Raw genomic sequence first — 21,451 nt, forward strand, 5'->3', positions numbered from 1 at the left:
GATTATGTAACAAGTTCTAGACTAGAATGGTATTCCGAAGGTGATTCATGGTGTTTACAATAGAAATAGAAGAAAAGGCTGGGGAACACTGAAGCGTGCCGTATACAAACAGTTGGAGATCAATAACACTTGAGATATAATATTTCCAATATGACAATTGATTTATGGAGCGGAAACAATTTCTGAAGGTTATGCTTTCTTTGTGATTTCATAATTTCAGAAGCTCTGACCATTGGCTCAATAGAGACCTTTTGTCTGTTGATCAAGTTTTATTTTTGCGCCCTTATAAACGGAGGATGATGAAGTTAGTTCATGTTTCATGATCATCAGTGTGTTTTACTTGGAGTTAAAGTCAGCGTAAAATCTGAAATCATCAGATATAATGTAAATGATGCTTTATAGTAGCTAACTGTTTCATTGGACATTTACAGATGATTAAGGGCTTCCAAATCAAGTACAAATGTCTGGTAGATACATGTACCCTCTTGTGAGACCAATTATCAGAAAAATGAGATGATCAAGTAACGATGATCGGACAAAAACCTGGATGGATAATTAGATAATTGATTATAGTCATCAGATGACAGATTGGAAAAATAATTTAATGATAAATGCGGAAATTTAGATATGATAGTCCCATTTGGAGGTTTGGTAGCAGCTAAGCAAGACTTCCCTGGTGAACCTGTTGTCGAGGAAACATTGATTTTGACCTGTTGTCAGGGAATTGTTGTCATGAATCTGTTGTCATGGAAACCTTGGCATGAATTAACCTGTTGTCAGAGAAATGTGAGGATGAACCTGTTGTGAGGACAACATTACTGTGAACCATTTGCTAGAGAAATTTTGACCTGAACTTGTCACTTAAGAAATTTTAACATGAAACTGGGATATTCCTTGAAGAATAACATTCCATATTGTGTACTTTCAATGTTTTGAGGGAAATCCCTGATCCAGGGTAAAAGCTTGATGAAGTGACAGAATTAACACTACAGTACAGAGAACCAGCCTGAGGAACAAACACAACATCAAAGTCCCCACCATCCACTTCACACTTGGGTGAAAATTTAAACCAATCATTATCTCACATTTCAAAATTATTCACATAAACAACTTTGTCGACTTGAAGGGAACTTTATAATTGGTTTGATTTCCTGGCGAGTTTGACACTGCCCTTGGCTGTGTTGGTCGACCTGACAGTACACATACTGTTATAAGGTAATGTCTCCAGGCCTTCAAAGTCACCTGGCTCACTTTAACGACTTAAACGACTGATTTGATGAAGAAATTAAGACTCTGCTTTGATTATAATGACAGGAGGAGGTTGAGGTCACCTGGACAGAGCCTGATTTATGTGTTATAGCTCTTCTGTAGTGTTACATACCAATGTGAGGAGAACATCTTATCAGACACTTCTACCTTTCCTGGACAGATAACATGTTTACGTTGGTTTCTCATCTTTTCAGCAAAAGTGATTCATCAGTGCAGAAAGAAGGTGTTTCTTTTTGACACTATTCTATGGAGTTGTGTAGTACAGTTAGTTCTATAAAGTACAGTAGTGTCTGTGATACCATAGCGAGTATACTAGTGTCTGTGATACCATAGCGAGTATAGTAGTGTCTGTGATACCATAGCGAGTATAGTAGTGTCTGTGATTCCATAGCGAGTATACTAGTGTCTGTGATATACCATAGCGAGTATACTAGTGTCTGTGATACCATAGCGAGTATAGGAGTGTCTGTGATACCATAGTGGGTATAGAAGTGTCTGTGATATACTATAGCGAGTATAGTAATGTCTGTGATACCATAGCGAGTATAGGAGTGTCTGTGATACCATAGCGAGGATAGTAGTGTCTGTGATACCATAGTAGGTATAGTAGTGTCTGTGATACCATGGCGCGTATAGTAGTGTCTGTGATATACCATCGTGAATATAGTAGTGTCTGTGATACCATAGTGGGTATAGTAGTGTCTGTGATATACTATAGCGAGTATAGTAGTGTCTGTGATACCATAGCGAGTATAGTAGTGTCTGTGATACCATAGTGAGTATACTAGTGTCTGTGATACCATAGCGAGTATACTAGTGTCTGTGATACCATAGCGAGTATAGTAGTGTCTGTGACCATAGGGAAGTATAGTAGTGTCTGTGACACCATACGGAACTGTTGACTTCGTGTTTTAAATTCCTCTGTGATCAATGGTTTGTTATGTGATGGTAATAAATCTGGGTTACATATGATATTGATCAGGAAGGAAATTGAGGACATACATTTATCATGGAGCCTGTTATATTAAGGGCCTTGACATTTGCTACCTATCTGTAGGAAAGTGATTGTCTATGTATTGTGAAGTCATATGATAGCTTCTTTTCATATGGAAAGCACAGAAAATCCTACTTAAGTCCAAGGAAATCCTTCTCCGGTATAGTTCTTTAGAAAATATATTTGGTCATCACTTTATGGGCTGGCCATTGGTGTACCTTATCTATCGGTGGAGATTTACCGATGTGCTCTGGACTTTTTGAGGTACCTGCTGATAGAGCCTCACCAACTCACTCAGATGTAAAGCTCACAATCCTTAGTTATTTTGAATCACATTTCTCACCATGTGGTGGACTTGGTAAAACAAGATTTGGTTTGAATTGGAGCCTTAGAAAGATGGACATTTTGTTACAACTTTGGATGGATGTGTCAGACTTTCTTTAAAATGGATTTGATTGGTGTTCAGATAAAGAAAAGATTCAAATCTTCTGTGAAAAGTCATTTGGGATGAAGATTGTTGGCTTTGTAGGTTAATATTTCTATAAGTGCCTTGAATACGGCCAGTGGAGGGTGAAATATGTGTCGAAACCCACAAACAATAAAAAGCACACCTCCGTTTTAATGTGTCCTTTAAAAACCTGTGCCAACTTTCAGAGATGGGACTGAATATATGCTTTTTGTATACCAATGATCTCGTACAACATTTAAGTCACTTTTGATTTATTAGAGCTGTACACTGAGTGTTTGAAACTTGAATGTGCAAAACGGTCTACAGAAATGTTTTTCAAAGGAGAAGATGATCAATAATGCGAAAATCTTCAAAACTGGACGTGTGCTTCACAATAATCAGGGGAACATAGTGCATATTTCTTTAAATGGAAATCATCATTTTCTGGTATTAAAATCCGTTGGATTCACATATAACGAACAGTTCATATGTAGAATTTCTCCAGGGTCTAAAGTTGGTACCAGAATCACTAGGATTATAAAGACTGGAGCAGCTTTGATGTCACCAACACATCGATAAGCCAAGCAGTGGACTCAACCTCTGGTGCCACCATGTTCTATAGACACAAAAATAATGTTTTTATTTTCGCTGATTTCCGGCGATAAGAAACGTACATTAGCCGTTGATGCAATGACTTTGGACTAAATTTTGGCAGAATACAAACTAACTTAATCGTGTGTGAATGGTTATCAAGTTACTGCTTAAAAGTCCTTACTTTGTGTAGAATTTTGTTGGTTTACAGTCCAAGTCCTACTATGTTGTCTGAAACAACAGTCGATGTGGACATTGCTTCTCCATAACAACAACTTGGACGAATTTTAAAAGGAGCTATGATTTCTTTAGGATTTTTTTTATACCAATACATCAAAGAAGACAAAAAAATGTCACTTGATTCATGGTTTAATTTGACTTAAAACATTATGAGAAAACAAACAAAGCTGATTTATGAGATAAGCGTTTGTGGATGTTTTTATGAAGTTTCATCACCGTTACATTTGTGACTTAATTAGCATATGTCATTATAAACTCGGAGAATACAGATGACACATATGTGGCCCTGTGTCTGTCAATGGGCCGGTATTGGCGGGAAGGCGTATTGATGTTATGACACAAGGAGTACAGTGTAACATATGTTGATTTGTTTTGTTGGATTTCACATATAAACATAAACCGTTAAATCTGTCACCATGGAAAGGAGCTGGTATTACAGGAAGACAAAGTTGGAGGAGATTGAAGCCAGTCTGTGCAGGTAATATCATGGCCTGGGTGGGCAAAGGAATTGAGGGGGGGATATATTCTTATTGGTGGTTATCACGGGGACACAGGATAACTTCATGTATACCTGGTATATAAATCAAAAGAGTTACTAGGGCTTTTGCCAATTTTGGGGGTCATCTGGTAAGTACAGTGTATACAGCGGTCAGTGTTAATGATTGATGGCAATCCGATGTCTGTTGACTAAATGATATAGTAAATCTAATTGTAACCTTTTTTTTTTAGACTTAAAAACTTTGATAAAAGTAACCTTGATAAAACGTTCAATATTCTATTAAGATATGAGTTATTTGATATTTAGCTAGTTTCTTCATTTAGGTCATTTTTAATTACATCATTACTCTTGAAGTAAATGTTTTGCCAAGAATTTGTTTGGTAGACATTCCAGATTTTTTTATGCGTTACCAGTTATCAGTGAACAGATACGTACACACAGGAGGATCTTTTGGCTGTGTAATTATACAATTTCCTCCGTTAACTTTTATCAGCTGTTTTTTCCGCTCTAATTGCAATTACATCTTGAAATGACTCCCAGTAGAGTAGAGACTGTGCTGTGAGGAGAGGCTAGTCCCAGTAGAGTAGAGAGTGTACTGTGAGGAGGGGCTAGTCCCAGTAGAGTAGAAAGTGTACTGTGAGGAGGGGCTAGTCCCAGTAGAGGAGAGAGTGTACTGTGAGGAGGGACTAGTCCCAGGAGAGTAGAGAGTGTACTGTGAGGAGAGGCTAGTCCCAGTAGAGTAGAGAGTGTACTGTGAGGAGAGGCTAGTCCCAGTAGAGTAGCGAGTGTACTGTGAGGAGGAGGGGCTAGTCCCAGTATAGTAGAGAGTGTACTGTGAGGAGGGGCTAGCCCCAGTAGAGTAGAGAGTGTACTGTGAGGAGGGACTAGTCCCAGTAGAGTAGAGAGTGTACTGTGAGGAGGAGGGGCTAGTCCCAGTAGAGTAGAGAGTGTACTGTGAGGAGGGACTAGTCCCAGTAGAGTAGAGAGTGTACTGTGAGGAGAGGCTAGTCCCAGTAGAGTAGAGAGTGTACTGTGAGGAGGGGCTAGTTCCAGTAGAGTAGAGAGTGTACTGTGAGGAGAGGCTAGTTCCAGTAGAGTAGAGAGTGTACTGTGAGGAGGGGCTAGAGTTTAGGTCAACACTTACTAGTATGCATTTTAATATCAAAATTCTCACCCATCTTCTGTTCAATATTTGATTAGTTGGGTGATAAATATTACTGATAAGTGTATCTTTTTAATGGGATGAGAAGAGATTATTCAAAGCTAGCAAAAGTTTGAATAGTGCACAGATCTCCAGCACATGAAAGAGTACCAAATGAATACTATACATACAATATTATAGTATAAATCAATACTAGAGAATAATTACTGTACCGAATACTTTGAATGGTATTGGTCACTGGAGAAGAGGTACCACCGTACCAAATACTTTGAATGGTACTGGTCACTGGACAATGTTCACTGGACAACTGTTAATGAAGTTTAAGTCACTGAAAAAATTTGCTGACTTTACTCTTAAGGATGTATGCTATCTTACTGCAGTATAACTTCTTTTCTGAAGCGTTCCACTGTTAATTATCATTTGTGAAGGATGATTTGATGGTATTAGTTAATGGATGATAAATTTGATAACATAACTTTAAGATTAGGTAATATTTAAACGGTTTGCAAGGGAGATAACTCTGACACAAATCACAGCTTTAACTGGCTACAGAACAACTATAAGATCACTTTGTTGCTGTTGGAGCATCACAGGTATGTAAGAAGTATTCCATGTTCTTACTCACATGGACCAATATTTTGTAAATGTGCTCATTATGGGATGTTATCAGGATGACTTTACCACTTCTCCACCTAATTATCTCCCTTTGGGAGCTTTCTACCAATCTTCAACAGGTGATACCAGCTGTCTGTGTATCATGGTATTAATAATATTCATCAACATATCTCAGGGGACTGTTTACGTTGGCAGTAAATCTTATTATTACGATGAAATTGGCTTCTTAAGAATTATTATTTTCCAACAGGTGATGCATGTACCTATAGCTATCTGTAAAGGCAGTCAGTTACGACTCTGCAGGTCACATGACTTGATTGGTCTTCATAATGTAATGTTTGGCACTTGACCTGGTTGTGTTGGTGTTATAGCTATGGACTGTTAGGAACCTATGTGCTTTTGTAGGGCTTAATGTAACCAGGGTTGGAGCTGTATGGTTGATACTGTATTGGGTTATAATAATAAATACTATGTTTTAAATATTTGGCGGTAGATCTCTGACAGCAGTATCAGTCTGCCATAAATTGTTGGATTATCAAACCTTACTATCTTTACCATTTTTAATCAGATAACTAGTTCACAGGATTTTAATTCACTACAAAGAAGGGGATACATAGCCATAGTTTATTGCATCTGAACGAATATTTACAGATCCTTTAAACAAATAGTTTAGCAGTATTCCTACTTAAGTGCCTCTTGCACTCTGTGTACAAACTACATTTGCTCAGGGAAGGAGTCGGAGGGCTAAGGTATGGTTGGGCGTTTTGTTCAAATATGGCCTTTAGTGCTGACCTACTGTACATTTGCATTCTTTGGATTGAAGAGTGTTTATCTGCTTGCTTTAATGTGAAAAATATGTGTATTAAAAAATTGAAGTCTTTTAATTTCAATTAGCAAAAATATTTGTATTTGTATTTATAGTCATGTCAATGAATTAAACCATCTATGTTTGGCATGTTCAAATCATCTTCCAAATAACAAAACCGATTATATTCTAGTATTAAACTTGAAGCTATTTTTCCAATCAATATACTACTATAATTTCTTAGTTCAAATTATAAAATAAACAGCTTTCGCATTGAAATGAAGTAGCGAAGTTGCTAGTACATGTAATAGCTAGGAGTTACAGAAACCAAGCTTTCCTGCCTGTTATGGTCCTGTGTTATTGGAGGTTCACATGTAAGTTGTGGAGGTGCTAGTTAGCGTGTTCCATGCAGGCCTGTGGTCTGTGGTTTTATCAGTCAATCTGGTGCACTGATTACTAGATGCAGCTGCATTAATGAGCGCCACCTGGTGGGGACCCACTGTGTAGGGGAGATTATCACTGTGGTATCACAAGATTAGATTGGATATCAACAGGAAATCATGTTCTGTATAAAAAAGCTTTGCTGAAGTTTCAGGGTGGTTTGAGTATGTTGGAATTAGTGTCCTCATGCTGTCTGAGAATAAGTTTTAGTAAAAATCCATTTTTATTTTTTTTTAAATATTTTTAATCACTGCATGAGTCGGATCTCTCTTGACTTGTCTATTGTTTTGGTGGCAGTGATTTTTTAGTTTTAATTGACACAAGCGGTAGCAATAAAATATACAGGTAAAACTTCCTTAAAAATAGGGACAATTACCAGGTGTTAAAGGGTGTGAAAAGTTAGACATAAAACCTTTGAAATCCAAAGAATTTGCCCAAGGGCATATAAAGCTACAATTTTTATGTCGGAGATAATATTCATGGTCTGTGATGGCTCAAGATTAGCTCTTTAAATGTATTTTTGTAAATAAGAAACTTTCTAAACCTATATATTACAGCCACTTTATATCAATATCAGATTGCAGAGGAATGCTATCAGTTGTAAAAAGTGTTTTCCTCCAAGAAAAGTAACATGACACCCTAAGATGTACAGGACAAACTGTGGTACAACTGCAGTGTAATAGAAGTGTGAGATATATTACTCAATATTTAATTACCAATCAGGGATGTTTTAGCTATGACTACTTTGAAGCAGACTTAAAATTTGCTTTAAATCTTAAATATTTTTTCAAAGATTGTACTAAAATATTTGCAATATTTTTTGAAACAGTTTTATTGCATCCTTTATCTCCTCCCAAACAAATTCTTCTTTGATTAAGGTAGTTGTAAACATTTTGAATTATTCTCCTCCCAGAAATAATCGTCAGGATTTCCTTTCCATTTTTTTGTAGACCAAAAATAAACTAGTGATTATAGAAGTTTTCCCTGATAAAAGTGTGGATCTGAGATTGTGTGTCCCTGTGTGAGGCGTACTACACCACTGATATAGTTGGCATGGCCATGGAGCGGCCATGGAGCACGTCACACTAGAACTTTTGTAGGGTTCAAAGTCTGGTGAGCTACAATGTTCCATGTAAACAACTGTATTGATATCGTTTGATGTTGTTTTGAAGCATTAAAGATCCAGAAATTCTGTTTGAGGAAATGTCTTGTACAACATGCGCATGACAATGAATAAAAATAAAATGAACTAAAAATGTGGCAAAGAAATGTAAAGGTTAATGATGCCTTCCTATTTTATACCATATCTATCTCCATTTATAAGAGTTACACATGAACCAATAAAGACTCATAGCATGTTTAACAAGTACACAGAAATATTTTCATTGAAAACGATCATGTGATTCTGAATTGAAAAAGATTTAAGGGAGATAACTCCAAAATAAATCACAGGTATGATGTGTAAAGCAGCATACATCCTTAGGGAAACAAATAGAGGCTGGCTTAATGTAACAGAGCCAAGACCTAACAGATACCAATGATATACTGTAGTGATATCAAAACTTCCCTGTCATCACCACTGATGGATTCTGTCACATCTTCTACAGGGTAACCAATCTGTCCGCACCTCTTCTTCAGTAACATAAGACCGAAGGATGGAGCTGGCCTTCATCAAAAACAGTTAACAGTCCCAACAATCTGTCACCGGGGAGTTTCTCCTGATAGTTTGAATTTCATTGATTTAAAAAGCAGTTTTCAAAATATAGATAGATGGGAAAACAACCTTGAGCCTCGGGACATGAACCTGAGGGAACAGTGGAATAATGGAACTATTTGACATTTGTAGCAGTGATTATACATAAAGTGTAATGATGAAAGTAAAGTTGACATTTATAGCTTATAATTCTATTCTGTTTCACAGTATACTGATCAATCAGAAAGCTGAAAATACTGTGAAAAATAACAAAAGGACCAAACCATTGTGATTTGATTTCTAGTACTATTATGCGTAATCAAAAATGGCCTTGTGCACTATTAGTTTACTGCACCAGTTACATTAACTTGTGTCGCTTCAGTGCTTTAATATAATTGTATCTAACAGCACATCGTTTTGTGGTAAATACTATTGTCACATGCATGGTTAACACTCCACTCAATGAAAAATATAACTAGTACAAGATCTATGCATGTCTTGCTAAAGGGAGATAAGTTATACCTTGATTGAGGTGAAGAAGCCACAGGCTAGGAAAGATACACTCTGTGACTCAGCGTGTACATTATGTTGTTGGCCCGAATCACGTAATTCAAGGTTGTAAATCACAGGCAGAGCTTAAGTTTTCCATGCTACATAATTAGCGTGTATTAATAACCCATAATGGCAACTGTTATGACCAAACATCAAAGAAAACGAAAAATTAACAATTTGATCAGGCATGACCAGACAATGGCTATATAACACTGTAAAATTCAGAATGAAATTTCGGTTAAAAAATAATAATTAGGCAACAGTGGATTAATAAGCGTGGGTAATGTGTCAGGAATGGTACATTGCACTTCTGCAGATGAATGCCTCCAGGCCCTATAAAATCTCCCGAGAAAGGTGTTTTCAATACATTTCATGCTGCACCCATAACGTACTGAATTCATGTTACTAAAATAATTGACTGTTGTTCCTGTTCTACTATAGAACAAACATATTTACTCTATTGTATGTTTTGATAGCATTAATGACTGCTTGCAGCAAATACTTGATTGTAAAAACGTTTCTGTTTCATGCACAAATTACGCTTGTTGGTTCCTTATTTAAGTGAAACAGCTAACTCGTTCTCCTGATGTCCCCCCTAACCAAGCCCCACCCCTTTACACCACTTGAACTTGTTTCCAATCCCCATCTTTCTTTATATGCATTTTGTTAATGTATTAAGATGTATATATACATCTATATGTATATTTGAAAGAAATCATGTTTATGCATGGACTAGGAAACTGCATACATTGACAATACAGTACATGAACATGCATTTATATATGCAAATTGAAGGCAATTATCTTTCAAATGAAATTGCACTGGACATGCAATCTGACAACAGGATCAAGTTTATCAAGGGACATATTGTACATGTACTGAAGTTGTGTATTTTTTCTTTGGTTAAATTTTGTGAACAATTTTAAAATCAGGTGCTAAACTTAAAGACATGCACAACATGTGGTTTTGTACATGCAGGAAATTCTTGCGTAATTTGTCAACCTATGTATAAAGCAGACGTACAGCAGTGCACTTTGATCAGTTGTACATGTGTAGATATCCTGAAACCTAAATGGGAATACTAGATAGTTTGAAGGACAACTGGAACTTAATAACACCATCCACCTAATGATCTTGGTTAACACAGATTGTCTCAGTGTTTGGACCAGTTTCTGGCTTTTCTTTTGAACATCTACAGAACTGTGTTCTGACCTACATCTAAGGAACTGTGTTCTGACCTACATCTAAGGAACTGTGTTCTGACCTAGGTACAAGAATCATAAGACTTGAATAGGAATGATAAATTTATAGTCAATAGACAATTTGATGACATGAGAAATGATTACCTCTTCAGGTTGTCGCTATGTTGGAAATTGTTTTTTGGAAATATCACTGATTGTACTTAACAATGTAGCAAGTTATTTTTGAAAAGCTTGCTGATGCTGCTTAGCAATTAAACCTGTGTTAAATTTTCAGCTTATTTGTATATTTCTCTGATTTGTATTTTGCAGGATTGTGTTGGAGAGACAGCAGGTGATGGCACACAAACACATTGCCATAGAAACCTGGCTGGAAGCTCTGGGTATGAGGGACCATTATCGGATCTTCTGCAAATACAAAGGGGTGGAGGTAAGACAGACACACAGCAAAATATGGTAAAAAAGATGCTTGTAAAAATGTCCTAATTATCCGAGTTAGCTGTTACTCATTATTTTTCTCACTGCTGATATAAACACTGGAAAATTTACATTTTTTGTTTTTGAGTTTTATGCATACCAAGACTTGACAAGAAAACACAGAAATTTGGTCCAATTCTTGAAAATATACAGTGTAAAAGAACATGTCATATACATACAGAAATATGACTCATATTCAGGTTGCGACATGTTTGATTTATTTCTCCATTACTCGGACTAGATGAGTTCGCATCATACGAAGCGAACATGCAACAAGATACGACGATTTGGTGAATGTATAATATCGGTAAAACCATCTCAGCCTATCAGATTGACATGGAAAGGAAAACAATGATAACCTTCATCCTGTCATGTATGGTATTGACGGAAAAGATACGGAACATTTCGGAGATAAAACAGGAAGCATGTAATCATGAGATGAGGATGATGTATTATGGGTAATCATCAACTCCCTTTATGGGTTGTAATGATAGTCAATAGGAAGTGGCTATAATCAGGGAGGTGAAATTATGTTAAGGGTCTGAGTGTAATTGTAGACAAGGACAGGAGCTTTACGCTGTCCACAGGCTCACAAACATCATATATTATTTCCCTGGTTTTCAGAATAAAAAAATACCAGTGTTGGGTATTGCAAATTAAGATATAGTGCTATTTTTTTTGTTTTCAATCAGTTGTTTTGGAAATTAAAAGTATGGAGCATACAATTTTAAGTATTAAAAGAAAATATTAATTTAGAGGATAGATGTATATATATTAATTTGTTCATGTAAGAGTGTTTCTTGTAATACAGGGAGCAGTTGGAGTTTTATATAGGAGGTAGTTATGAATTTGTATCAGTTGGAAAGGAATTTGTATGAATAAGATTTGAATTTATATGATTTTAGGGTTGGTGGTTTAAATATTACATTTGCATGGGTTAGAAGTTACGTGTTAAATAAATTCATAGGCAGTAGATTTGAATTGAATGAGGTAACAGGATAGATATGAATTATAGTAATGGTTGATGGGTAGAAATGAATTGATGGGAAGCTATTAAGGAGGTACAGTAAAAACATTGATTGTAAAATAATGGCAACACAGCAAAGTCATGAACATAGGACAATATAAAATATACTATTCATAGTAAAGTAAGATTTTTTATGTTCTTTTGGGTCTCATTACAAATATGTTTTACTGTAAAAATCTATTCATATATTTATAAGATAGTGATTTTAAGTTGATTTGAATTAGCGATGACATCATCATAAGTCATTGTTACCGCAATACCTAAATCCCAGAGTTGTATGGTTTATGATTTGTGTACTGTGACATGTCATGTGACATGTAATGTGACGTAGGGACAGTTTATTGATTTTTGTTGTGAGGAGGAGGAAATGGGGGAGTTAAGTATAGGGAGGGATGCAATACAGCTGTTACTGAGAATGGCCAGCAATCAAGTCATCAACAGCGTCCCCCATAGCAACCAACTACAAATATTGATTTTATTTCGTCATGGGGGACAAATTAGTTTTATGACCAGAAAAAGCCATTAGCTATCATTTGGTCAGCTTGAGTACTGTTTTTATTGGTATCTTCTTCTCGTCATCAACCTATGTCTGTAGTTCTAGACAAGTTATATCCCCTGTTTGGCTTGAAAACCAGTACTAGTATTGCAAGAGTTGTCTACCTTTAAACTTGAAGTGAGGTGTCATCAAGATAAATTCTGTTTTAGGCTGGGTTTTTTTCTGTTGATGGATGTTATTTATACACAGCTTGTTTCTATTGACATGTGCTCCTTATAGACAGGTCATTTATATAGACAGTGATCTGTATAAAGAGGTTTTTATCAAGCCAGGCTACACTGTTTCTGACATCAAATTAACAATGGCAATTTGCTCTTTTTGGTGCTGAAATAAAAATTAAGGAATGCATAAAATACATAGGTAAAAAAAAAAAAAATGAAAGACTTTTGAACTTTTTTGTACTGTTTGTTATAGTTTTTAGATGAATAAATTGTAACAAATTTTGAGTCAGAAAAGGTACAAATTATTATTCTGTGTTGTACTTATTGTAATTAAAATCTTTTTGAATCATAGAAACAATTACATGTCCCTGTTTCCTGTTGATAGCCCTTTTTTCCTTTCGAGTATGATTATATATGGAAGAAGCCTCTAAACTAGATGTCCCTTCCATTTGGGGATTACAGACCAGACAATGTCCTGGGAGTACTCCGTCCAATGCCACAAATTGATTTTTGTTTTTTTGACTGCCATTTATATTTGTCTTCCCTATCAGGATAAATGGGTCATTCCACAACAAAGAAAGTGGACTATATCATTGGGCTGTTGGGGATAATAAGTTACATTGGATGCCAGCTCCAGCTGCAGTGTAAAGGAATTTTTGTCCATTGTCATTTATTGATTTTTATTTTGGTAGACGAGGGGAGATAACCCTATAATATATTTGATTAATTCCTCTACAGGATCTGCTGAATTTTACGGAAGCAGAGATAAAAGATCTTGGTATACATAACCCAGCCCTGAGGGCAAAGGTCGTGTCCAGTCTACGTATCCTCAAGGAAAAGCATCAGCGAGGTAAGTAGATCTGATTTTTTTGTTCCAATTCCAGACTAATATTTGATTTAAAAGCATCTTTCTATCATTTGATGGATATCAAGACTGTCGTTCCAATCAGTCTCAAATATATGGCGAATTAAGGTGAAATATCTCAGGCTTTTGTTTTAAGTCAAATTGGCTTTAACAGTTTTCATGAACATCAGTTATGACTTGTTTCCTTATCATCAGATGTCTTTGTAATTGTATATGATAATTGACGTGAATAAAAATTGAAGAAGAACAAATGTATATTGTGTGTAGTATCAAAACCACTTGTTTTGTTTCCGAGGAAAAACTGTAAACGATAACAGCAAATTGCATTACGTAGATTGGAGGTAGAAGACAAACAGTATCGTCTTTGTGTAGTTGACTACACATGTGTTTGGTATGATAAAAACTAATGCATTAACTGCAGCTCATGTAAAAACTATAACATGCATTTAATTGGTACACATCTGGAGATCAGCCGTGTTACTGAAGGAACATAACCATTACATTCTTTATCTGGGCTGATGGTGGCTACGATGTACAACTATAAATTCTCTATATGATGGGGGCAATGATGCACAGCTATGAAATTCTCTATCTGTGTTTATTGTAATTCTGTTCAGGAATAGGAATTGTAGCGTAATTTTTGAGTCTACTCCAACACAGTGGCAGAAACAGATACACCTGGATCTCTATGCTATCACACTTAATAATTATTAGGAAATCTAGTGGCGAACCAGAATGTGCATGTTGTATATATATCCTTTTGGATGAGTTATACTAGCTAGGTCATATAAACACTGCCACAATAATGTCTATCAGGTATATGCCCTGTTTATATACCCCTGGTAAATGGTTAATGGGTGGTATATAGTACTGTAACAGTTGGCAATTTTTTAGTGGGTGCAGGTATTTTATAATGGGAGATAACTGTGTTGCTGCATTATACTACTGTAACGGCTGTTTGTGTCATTATAAGCTAACCGGTAAAGTGAGCTTATAATGTCATGTTGCAGAATCCATTGACATTGTCCATCCATTATAAACTCTTTTATAAACTTCTTCTCAAGAACTACAAAACCTAGAGTCATATCATATTTAGTATGTATAGCTAACTGGTGTAAAGTTTTATAAATGTTCATCACGTAAATGAAAGATTTATGGATGCATGTTCAAATGTGTTCAAATTTAAGATAATGATAAATGCTATGGAGCTTCGAGGATGGAGGCCTCTCAGTTTATTAAAAAAAATGACTCTGACCTTCACTTCAGGTCACAGGGGTCAATGTTTTGTAATCTTTTCGTTGACATGGTCTTATTAACTTGTGCTGCTGGCTTTATATTGTTGGTACTGTTTTTTATAATGGTTGGATTTTCTGTTTTAATGGCTGGAATCGTAAATAACAATTTATATTGTTGGTACTGTTGTTTATAATGGTTGGATTTTCTGTTTTAATGGCTGGAATCGTAAATAACAATCTATATTGTTGGTACTGTTTTTTATAACGGTTGGATTTTCTGTTTTAATGGCTGGAATCGTAAATAACAATTCATATTATTGTTGCATTTGGTATTGTTGCTTATATGACTTTGATGTTGTTAATTACAGGGTATAAAGTGGTACCAGGTCTACACCGAAGCCTTAGCGCCACGGCACAGTAAGTTATCACTGACAAGTTTACTCCCTCCTGTAACATTCAGACTAATACACCCCCGCAAATCTAAGTTTAGGGGGGTGGGGGGTGTATGTGTATAGAAATCACATCAATCTGTCCATAAGGTGCAAATCCTTTGTGTAAAAGGTTTGTTGGGTTTCTTTAAAACTTGGCATAGTGAAAGCACACCATACCTGTATGTAGATCTATGTGCATGAAGAAAGGAATTGGTGATTTGAGTATTTTTCCTGGAGTTATGGCCCTTGAAACTTTAATTTCTGCACCAGAAACCTTTAAAGCAAAACTTCTCGTTAACTTGGATATTTTGTTACTTGACACTGAAAGTAAATCACATGTAGATCTGCATGGTGGAAGGGATTGTGATTAGCCTTCTAGAATGGTTTGAGAATGAATAAAAATGCTTATCAAATTATGCCCATTTTGAGGTCAAGGTTCAAATCTTTTGTATACTGATTTACATAATACTCTGTCAATCTTTTTTCATTTTCCTGTGTTATATAGCTAATTGATAAAAAATAGGTCATATAGAAATAAATTAGTAAATAATTATGAATGCCAGCAAACTATGTGGAAAAGGCTTCCAAGATAAATGAAGACTAATCAGAGGCCTTATGTTAACATCATATATTTGTTTCTAATCTAAATTCTTAACTATCCATCTCTGTCATGTGTGTGTCAGTGCAAGGCATTCACAAGAAAATATCACAGTTACATAAGATTGTTACCTTTATAAATATGTCATCTTTCTACACAATCTGGTTATGTGCCTGTGAATACCTGTAATCAGTGGTTGTTTACACCTGTACTTACCTGGACAATCCTCAACCACCTGGTATCGTTGATGGTACACACCTGTTATCAAAGTCTGTTGACATTTGTTATCAGAAGTATTGGCACTTAGGCTTACAGAACTTGTACATCTAATCAGAAGTGCTGGGCTAGACATTAGTTCATTTATCTCTGTTTTGTAATTCAGTATTAACCTCAGTACACACAAAAGCCTCATACACATTCATAAATTAAAAAGAAGTATTTCTTTGTTCCTTTTTCTATTTGAAAAGAAATGAGTAATCTTTTGTCACAGCACAGAATTAGATTAGACTACCAGATAAGACCATGGTGACAACCGTTGGTGAAACAGGATATTTTCAAGGCTGGTGTCTCTTTATCAGGATTAGACAATACAACATAAGGGTAGCATGGTTTGTGCAAGTGAGGGAGCTTTATCATCCTGAACAAACACTCAACAGGAAGTTGTCCCCCTTGACCCCGATTATTTCTCAGTCAGAGTTCTGTGACAAGGCAGAGACAACCATGCCATATAATGTTATCACTGGCCAACATATTTCATAGTGTATATATATCCATGTCGCATGATGTATACACTTGGGTGTGTCAATGGAAACTTGAATATTTGTTTATCATTCTTGAAGAAAAAACATTTGGTTGGCTCAAATTCCACTCTTGAGGGGACAAACTTCTGATTTAGGAGAATTTACAGTCACCAGTTGGTTTTCTCGTAATCTTAAGGCAAACACAACATTTCGCTGTGGATTATGAACTGGAATGTTTTAGAGTTACATTAATCAGCAGCACTGTACTGGGAACAATTATACATGTGTGACACTATATCATTCCTTTGTTGGTTTATGGATCTAGCTTTGATATACATTGTGGACTTTGAATTACAGGCAGTTAAAAGCAGAACATCTACAGGTTCAAAGGTAACATACATTTTAAAACTGGTTTTTGCATAGATAAGTGTAATTTCCACAAAGCTTTTTGTGTATTTTTGTGTGCTTATTGTGTTTCATAGTTTCACCATTGTACCTGTATACTTCCAAAAGAAGCTATTATTTATTGTTTACAGCTATAGGACTTGTAAACAACCAGATATCACGGTCAGGATGTGTCTGAAGTTATAGAGTTGAGCTTGAGTGGCTTGTACCTGTAATTTGTATATAGACCTGGCATAGGGCACTTCACATTTCATCTTTATCAGTGTGGCTTTTTTGGGGGAAAAACATTCACCTTGATGCTTTCTTGCTTAAAATCTTTCTTATTTGTTGATATTTTCAAAAATTCTGCAACATTTGTTGATTTTTTAATCATCTTTAACTTAAAAACTTATTATTTGATTACATAATTGGCCGCCTTCTTTTATTCCAATTAAAATGTATGAACTAATTAAGAGGACATTACTCAAACTAGTCTAGTATGCCATACCAATTAAGCATACCAATTAGGTCTCCTGTGTTTGGACAATTACAGTCATTAAGTGAGTTACTGTGTGACACACATAACTCTATAATTAACACACCTGTAGCTTGACCTTTGTCCTTAGGTAAAAACACCTGCCAAGCAGGTAAATCTTTATTAATTGTGATAGTCATAATGAAAGAATCCTGGCAGGCAGAGGTTTGTATTTTGACATTTTCTGGAACTAATAACGATCGAGAATTGCATATTGTTTTGTATTGAACTTCTATGTGAACAGGCTGCCGATTTAATAATTATGATTGGCAATAGTGAAATGTACATCTTCTGTTAAGAGGACATTTATATATTGGTGGTCACTGCGTTTGGTGGAGTCATTGTGTGGTCATTATTGACAGGTGATCATAACCAAATGATTGTGTGCAACATTTACTTATAATGATAATACATTAGGTTTCATTTGTTGCTTATCACATGCAAAATGTCTTGCTCCTCACAGAAACAGCAGAACAGTGACTGTAGCTAAACATCACAATGAAAAGTCAGGTACTTCTTTGATAGAGTTGATTATAAAGTAGCATATATCCTTTTTTTCAACTGACAAGTATAATTATCAATGTCTGCATGGTAATAATAACTGGAGGTACTTAACAGGATCACATGGTAAGATGTACCTACATGTATACAGTAAAGTTGATTCTTCACTCTCCTGATTGTGTTAAACTATATACACATACATTCATCTTTTCCTCCCTCGAATGAAAGTGCCTCAGATTAATTTCCTTTATATTAAATAAGGCACTATAAAATGATTGTATATAAAATTGTAGGAGTTTTCTTTTTACTTAAAATTAACTGCATGAGCTCCCATAAAAACAACTTTCAACGTGAAATGTTTGTTGATGCATAGTGATAAAGCCCATAATATGCAAAACAACTTCCTAATGTCTGCGTATAAAAATAAACATGTAATTTTATTTCTTTTGACAAATTATTCAATGACTCATAATTAAGCTGTTACATTGTAATGATTGAAGTTCCAGTTGACATGGTAACAACTCTATAAAATAGCTCGAGTTTTACAGGCACACGTACCTCAGTATAAACTGCTGGGATGTTGCCAGTGTATAGGTCTGTGTTACGGGCTAGTGGATCAAAATGTTTTGTAAATAGATCACATTTACAGTGTTGTGCTGTATAAATAATAGTGAATGATGTAGAATGTGTGGAGACATCTCCAAGTCTTACCCAAGTGATCATCGCTAGGGATAGTAGACACCACTAAACCCTAGTCCATATCACCTAGGGTAAGGATAACTTGTATCTGAGGAATAAAGACTTCTATAAACGTAAGTATTTGTATGTATTAGAGTGGTATAGAGCGGTAAACTGTATGTATAATATCGGCTGCTCAAACAGGTTTAAGTCTTACCAACCAGACTTATTTAATCAGGTGTTTTTTCTGTTTCCCTATTTAGTAACAAGCATGATATTTAGGACTTTGTGTAAGACATGTAAGGTGAGAATGTCATCAGCGTGTGCCGACTGGTTTGATCAATAAACATGATATGGGGATGTAGAAATGCAACAGTTGATATATGTTGAGGTACATGTTGAGGGTTGGATCATAGTGGTCATTGTTGAGGTAGTACATGTTGAGGGTTAGATCAGTGACCCTGTAATAGTGCATGGTCATTATGGAATCAGATACAATAAAGGGGGTACCAGTATGTTGTTCCTGTTTTAGGTTGGACCTATTGCCTTGTATGGGTGATTTGAAATTGGATAAAATAATTTGGGTAAAGTTACACTTCATTCATGTTTAGGGCTGGAACAGTGACCCTGTATGGGTGATAGTGGGTCAAATTGAATACAAGGGGTATGTTGATCATATTTATAGGGTTATAAAGACCAGTGGCTTTGTAGGGTGATACAGAACCAGATCAAATGTATGGGGTATGTTGTTCATGTTTAGGGTCGGATCAGTGACCCTCTATGGGTGATAGTGGGATTAAATTGAATACAAGGGGTATGTTGATCATATTTATAGGGTTATAAAGACCAGTGGCTTTGTAGGGTGATACAGAACCAGATCAAATGTATGGGGTATGTTGTTCATGTTTAGGGTCGGATCAGTGACCCTGTATGGGTGATTAGATGAAATAGGGGGTATATTTGTTCATTTAGAGGGTTGGNTTGATCAATAAACATGATATGGGGATGTAGAAATGCAACAGTTGATGTATGTTGAGGTACATGATGAGGGTTGGATCATAGTGGTCATTGTTGAGGTAGTACATGTTGAGGGTTGGATCAGTGGCCCTGTATGGGTGATAGTGGGATCAAATTGAATACAAGGGGTATGTTGATCATATTTATAGGGTTATAAAGACCAGTGGCTTTGTAGGGTGATACAGGACCAGATCAAATGTATGGGGTATGTTGTTCATGTTTATAGAGTCGGATCATTGGCTTTTTAAGGGTAATTAGATGAAATAGGGGGTATATTTGTTCATTTAGAGGGTTGTATGAGTGACCTATGGGATGACAGTCATCACATACCTGGGGTATATGTTATCAGGAGATCAATGACAAGCGAGGTTTACATGTTGAGGGGTTGAATCAATGACAAGTGAGGTTTACATGTTGAGGGGTTGAATCAATGACAAGTGAGGTTTACATGTTGAGGGGTTGAATCAATGACCCTTGGGTGATTTGAAACCAGTCTCCGAGAGTTTGCGTGGTAAGAACATTTGTTCTCTTGCTAAGGAAGGTAATTAGAATGAGAAGATCATAAAAACATATGTGGATTTTGGTTCGCTTTAGTAAGAATTCTTATTGGTCAGAGGAAGTGTTTGTTTATACAGGGATCGGGAAATAGCTTTAACTATGTGTAGAATTATGTGTTTTGGGGATCACTGACTCCGTATATACCATGTTTTACAGTAGGGTGAGTACAAAGTTTACATGGCTTAACGTTCTGAACCAATGTTAGTTCTGTTTGAAGGCCGGCCTGATACATAGTAGACATGTATCTATACACTGGTTACTGGTACAACTTGTAGAATATATTTACAACAGCTACATCTGTAAGGTTTCCTTTTTATATTGACATTCCAATATCTTTCAAGGATAAGCTATACCTCTAATTCATTCTTATACAAGTGTTAAAGATTGATAACCTATACCGTTCCCCTACAGAACCATGCCGACTGCCTTGGAGGCCTGCCAATATCAAACTTGTTTACCCCAGTGCTGCAGTAGGATCCCTCCCTCCTGTAGGATCTCCAATCCTGGTATAAATGTATTGGATCCCTCAGAGAAGCCTAATATGACTTGAGAGACCCTGTTTAATTTTTCTGAGGGATCTTTTATAATTCTGGTTTGGATTTCTATACAACCTGGTATGCATGTCTATAGGACATGTAGGACCCCTGTTGGAATGTTTGCTGGATCTCCCATACCCTGGTAAATCTGTTAGCTCTCACAGACCTGTTGAAATGTTCGTTGGATCTCCCATACCCTGGTATATCTGTTGGCTCTCACAGACCATGTTGGAATGTTTGTTGGATCTCCCATACCCTGGTATATCTGTTGGCTCTCAGAGACCCGGTTGAAATGTTTGCTGGATCTCCCATACCCTGGTATATCGGTTGGCTCTCACAGACCCTGTTGAAATGTTTGTTGGATCTCCTTTACCCTGGTATATCTGTTGGCTCTCACAGACCCTGTTGAAATATTTGCTGAATCTCCCATACCCTGGTATATCTGTTGGCTCTCAGAGACCCTGTTGGAATGTTTGTTGGATCATCTATACCATGGTATATCTGTTGGCTCTCACAGACCCTGTTGGAATGTTTGTTGGATCATCTATACCCTGGTATATCTGTTGGCTCTCACAGACCCTGTTGAAATGTTTGTTGGATCTCCCATACCCTGGTATATCTGTTGGCTCTCACAGACCCTGTTG

General features: G+C 36.2%; 1 protein-coding gene across 12 annotated transcripts in view; it reads left to right on the forward strand.

The window, feature by feature from the left end:
* The window catches only part of LOC110455625 (SH2 domain-containing protein 3C-like), an 87,354-nt gene that overhangs the window by 56,194 nt on the left and 9,709 nt on the right, over positions 1-21,451 (forward strand). For 9 of the 12 annotated variants that reach the window (XM_021505838.1, XM_021505841.1, XM_021505842.1 and 6 more), the window contains exons 2-5: positions 10,821-10,938; positions 13,468-13,579; positions 15,198-15,246; positions 16,956-16,988. In XM_021505838.1, the coding sequence (XP_021361513.1) occupies positions 10,821-10,938; positions 13,468-13,579; positions 15,198-15,246; positions 16,956-16,988 (312 nt within the window). Of the gene's footprint in view, positions 1-3,860; positions 4,021-10,354; positions 10,578-10,820; positions 10,939-13,467; positions 13,580-15,197; positions 15,247-16,955; positions 16,989-21,451 lie in introns of those variants that run through there. The other 3 variants (XM_021505840.1, XM_021505847.1, XM_021505839.1) reach the window with 3 other exon arrangements.

This window comes from Mizuhopecten yessoensis, unplaced genomic scaffold (genome assembly GCF_002113885.1).
Source record: "Mizuhopecten yessoensis strain PY_sf001 unplaced genomic scaffold, ASM211388v2 scaffold8335, whole genome shotgun sequence".
Taxonomy (NCBI): Eukaryota; Metazoa; Mollusca; class Bivalvia; order Pectinida; family Pectinidae; genus Mizuhopecten; species Mizuhopecten yessoensis.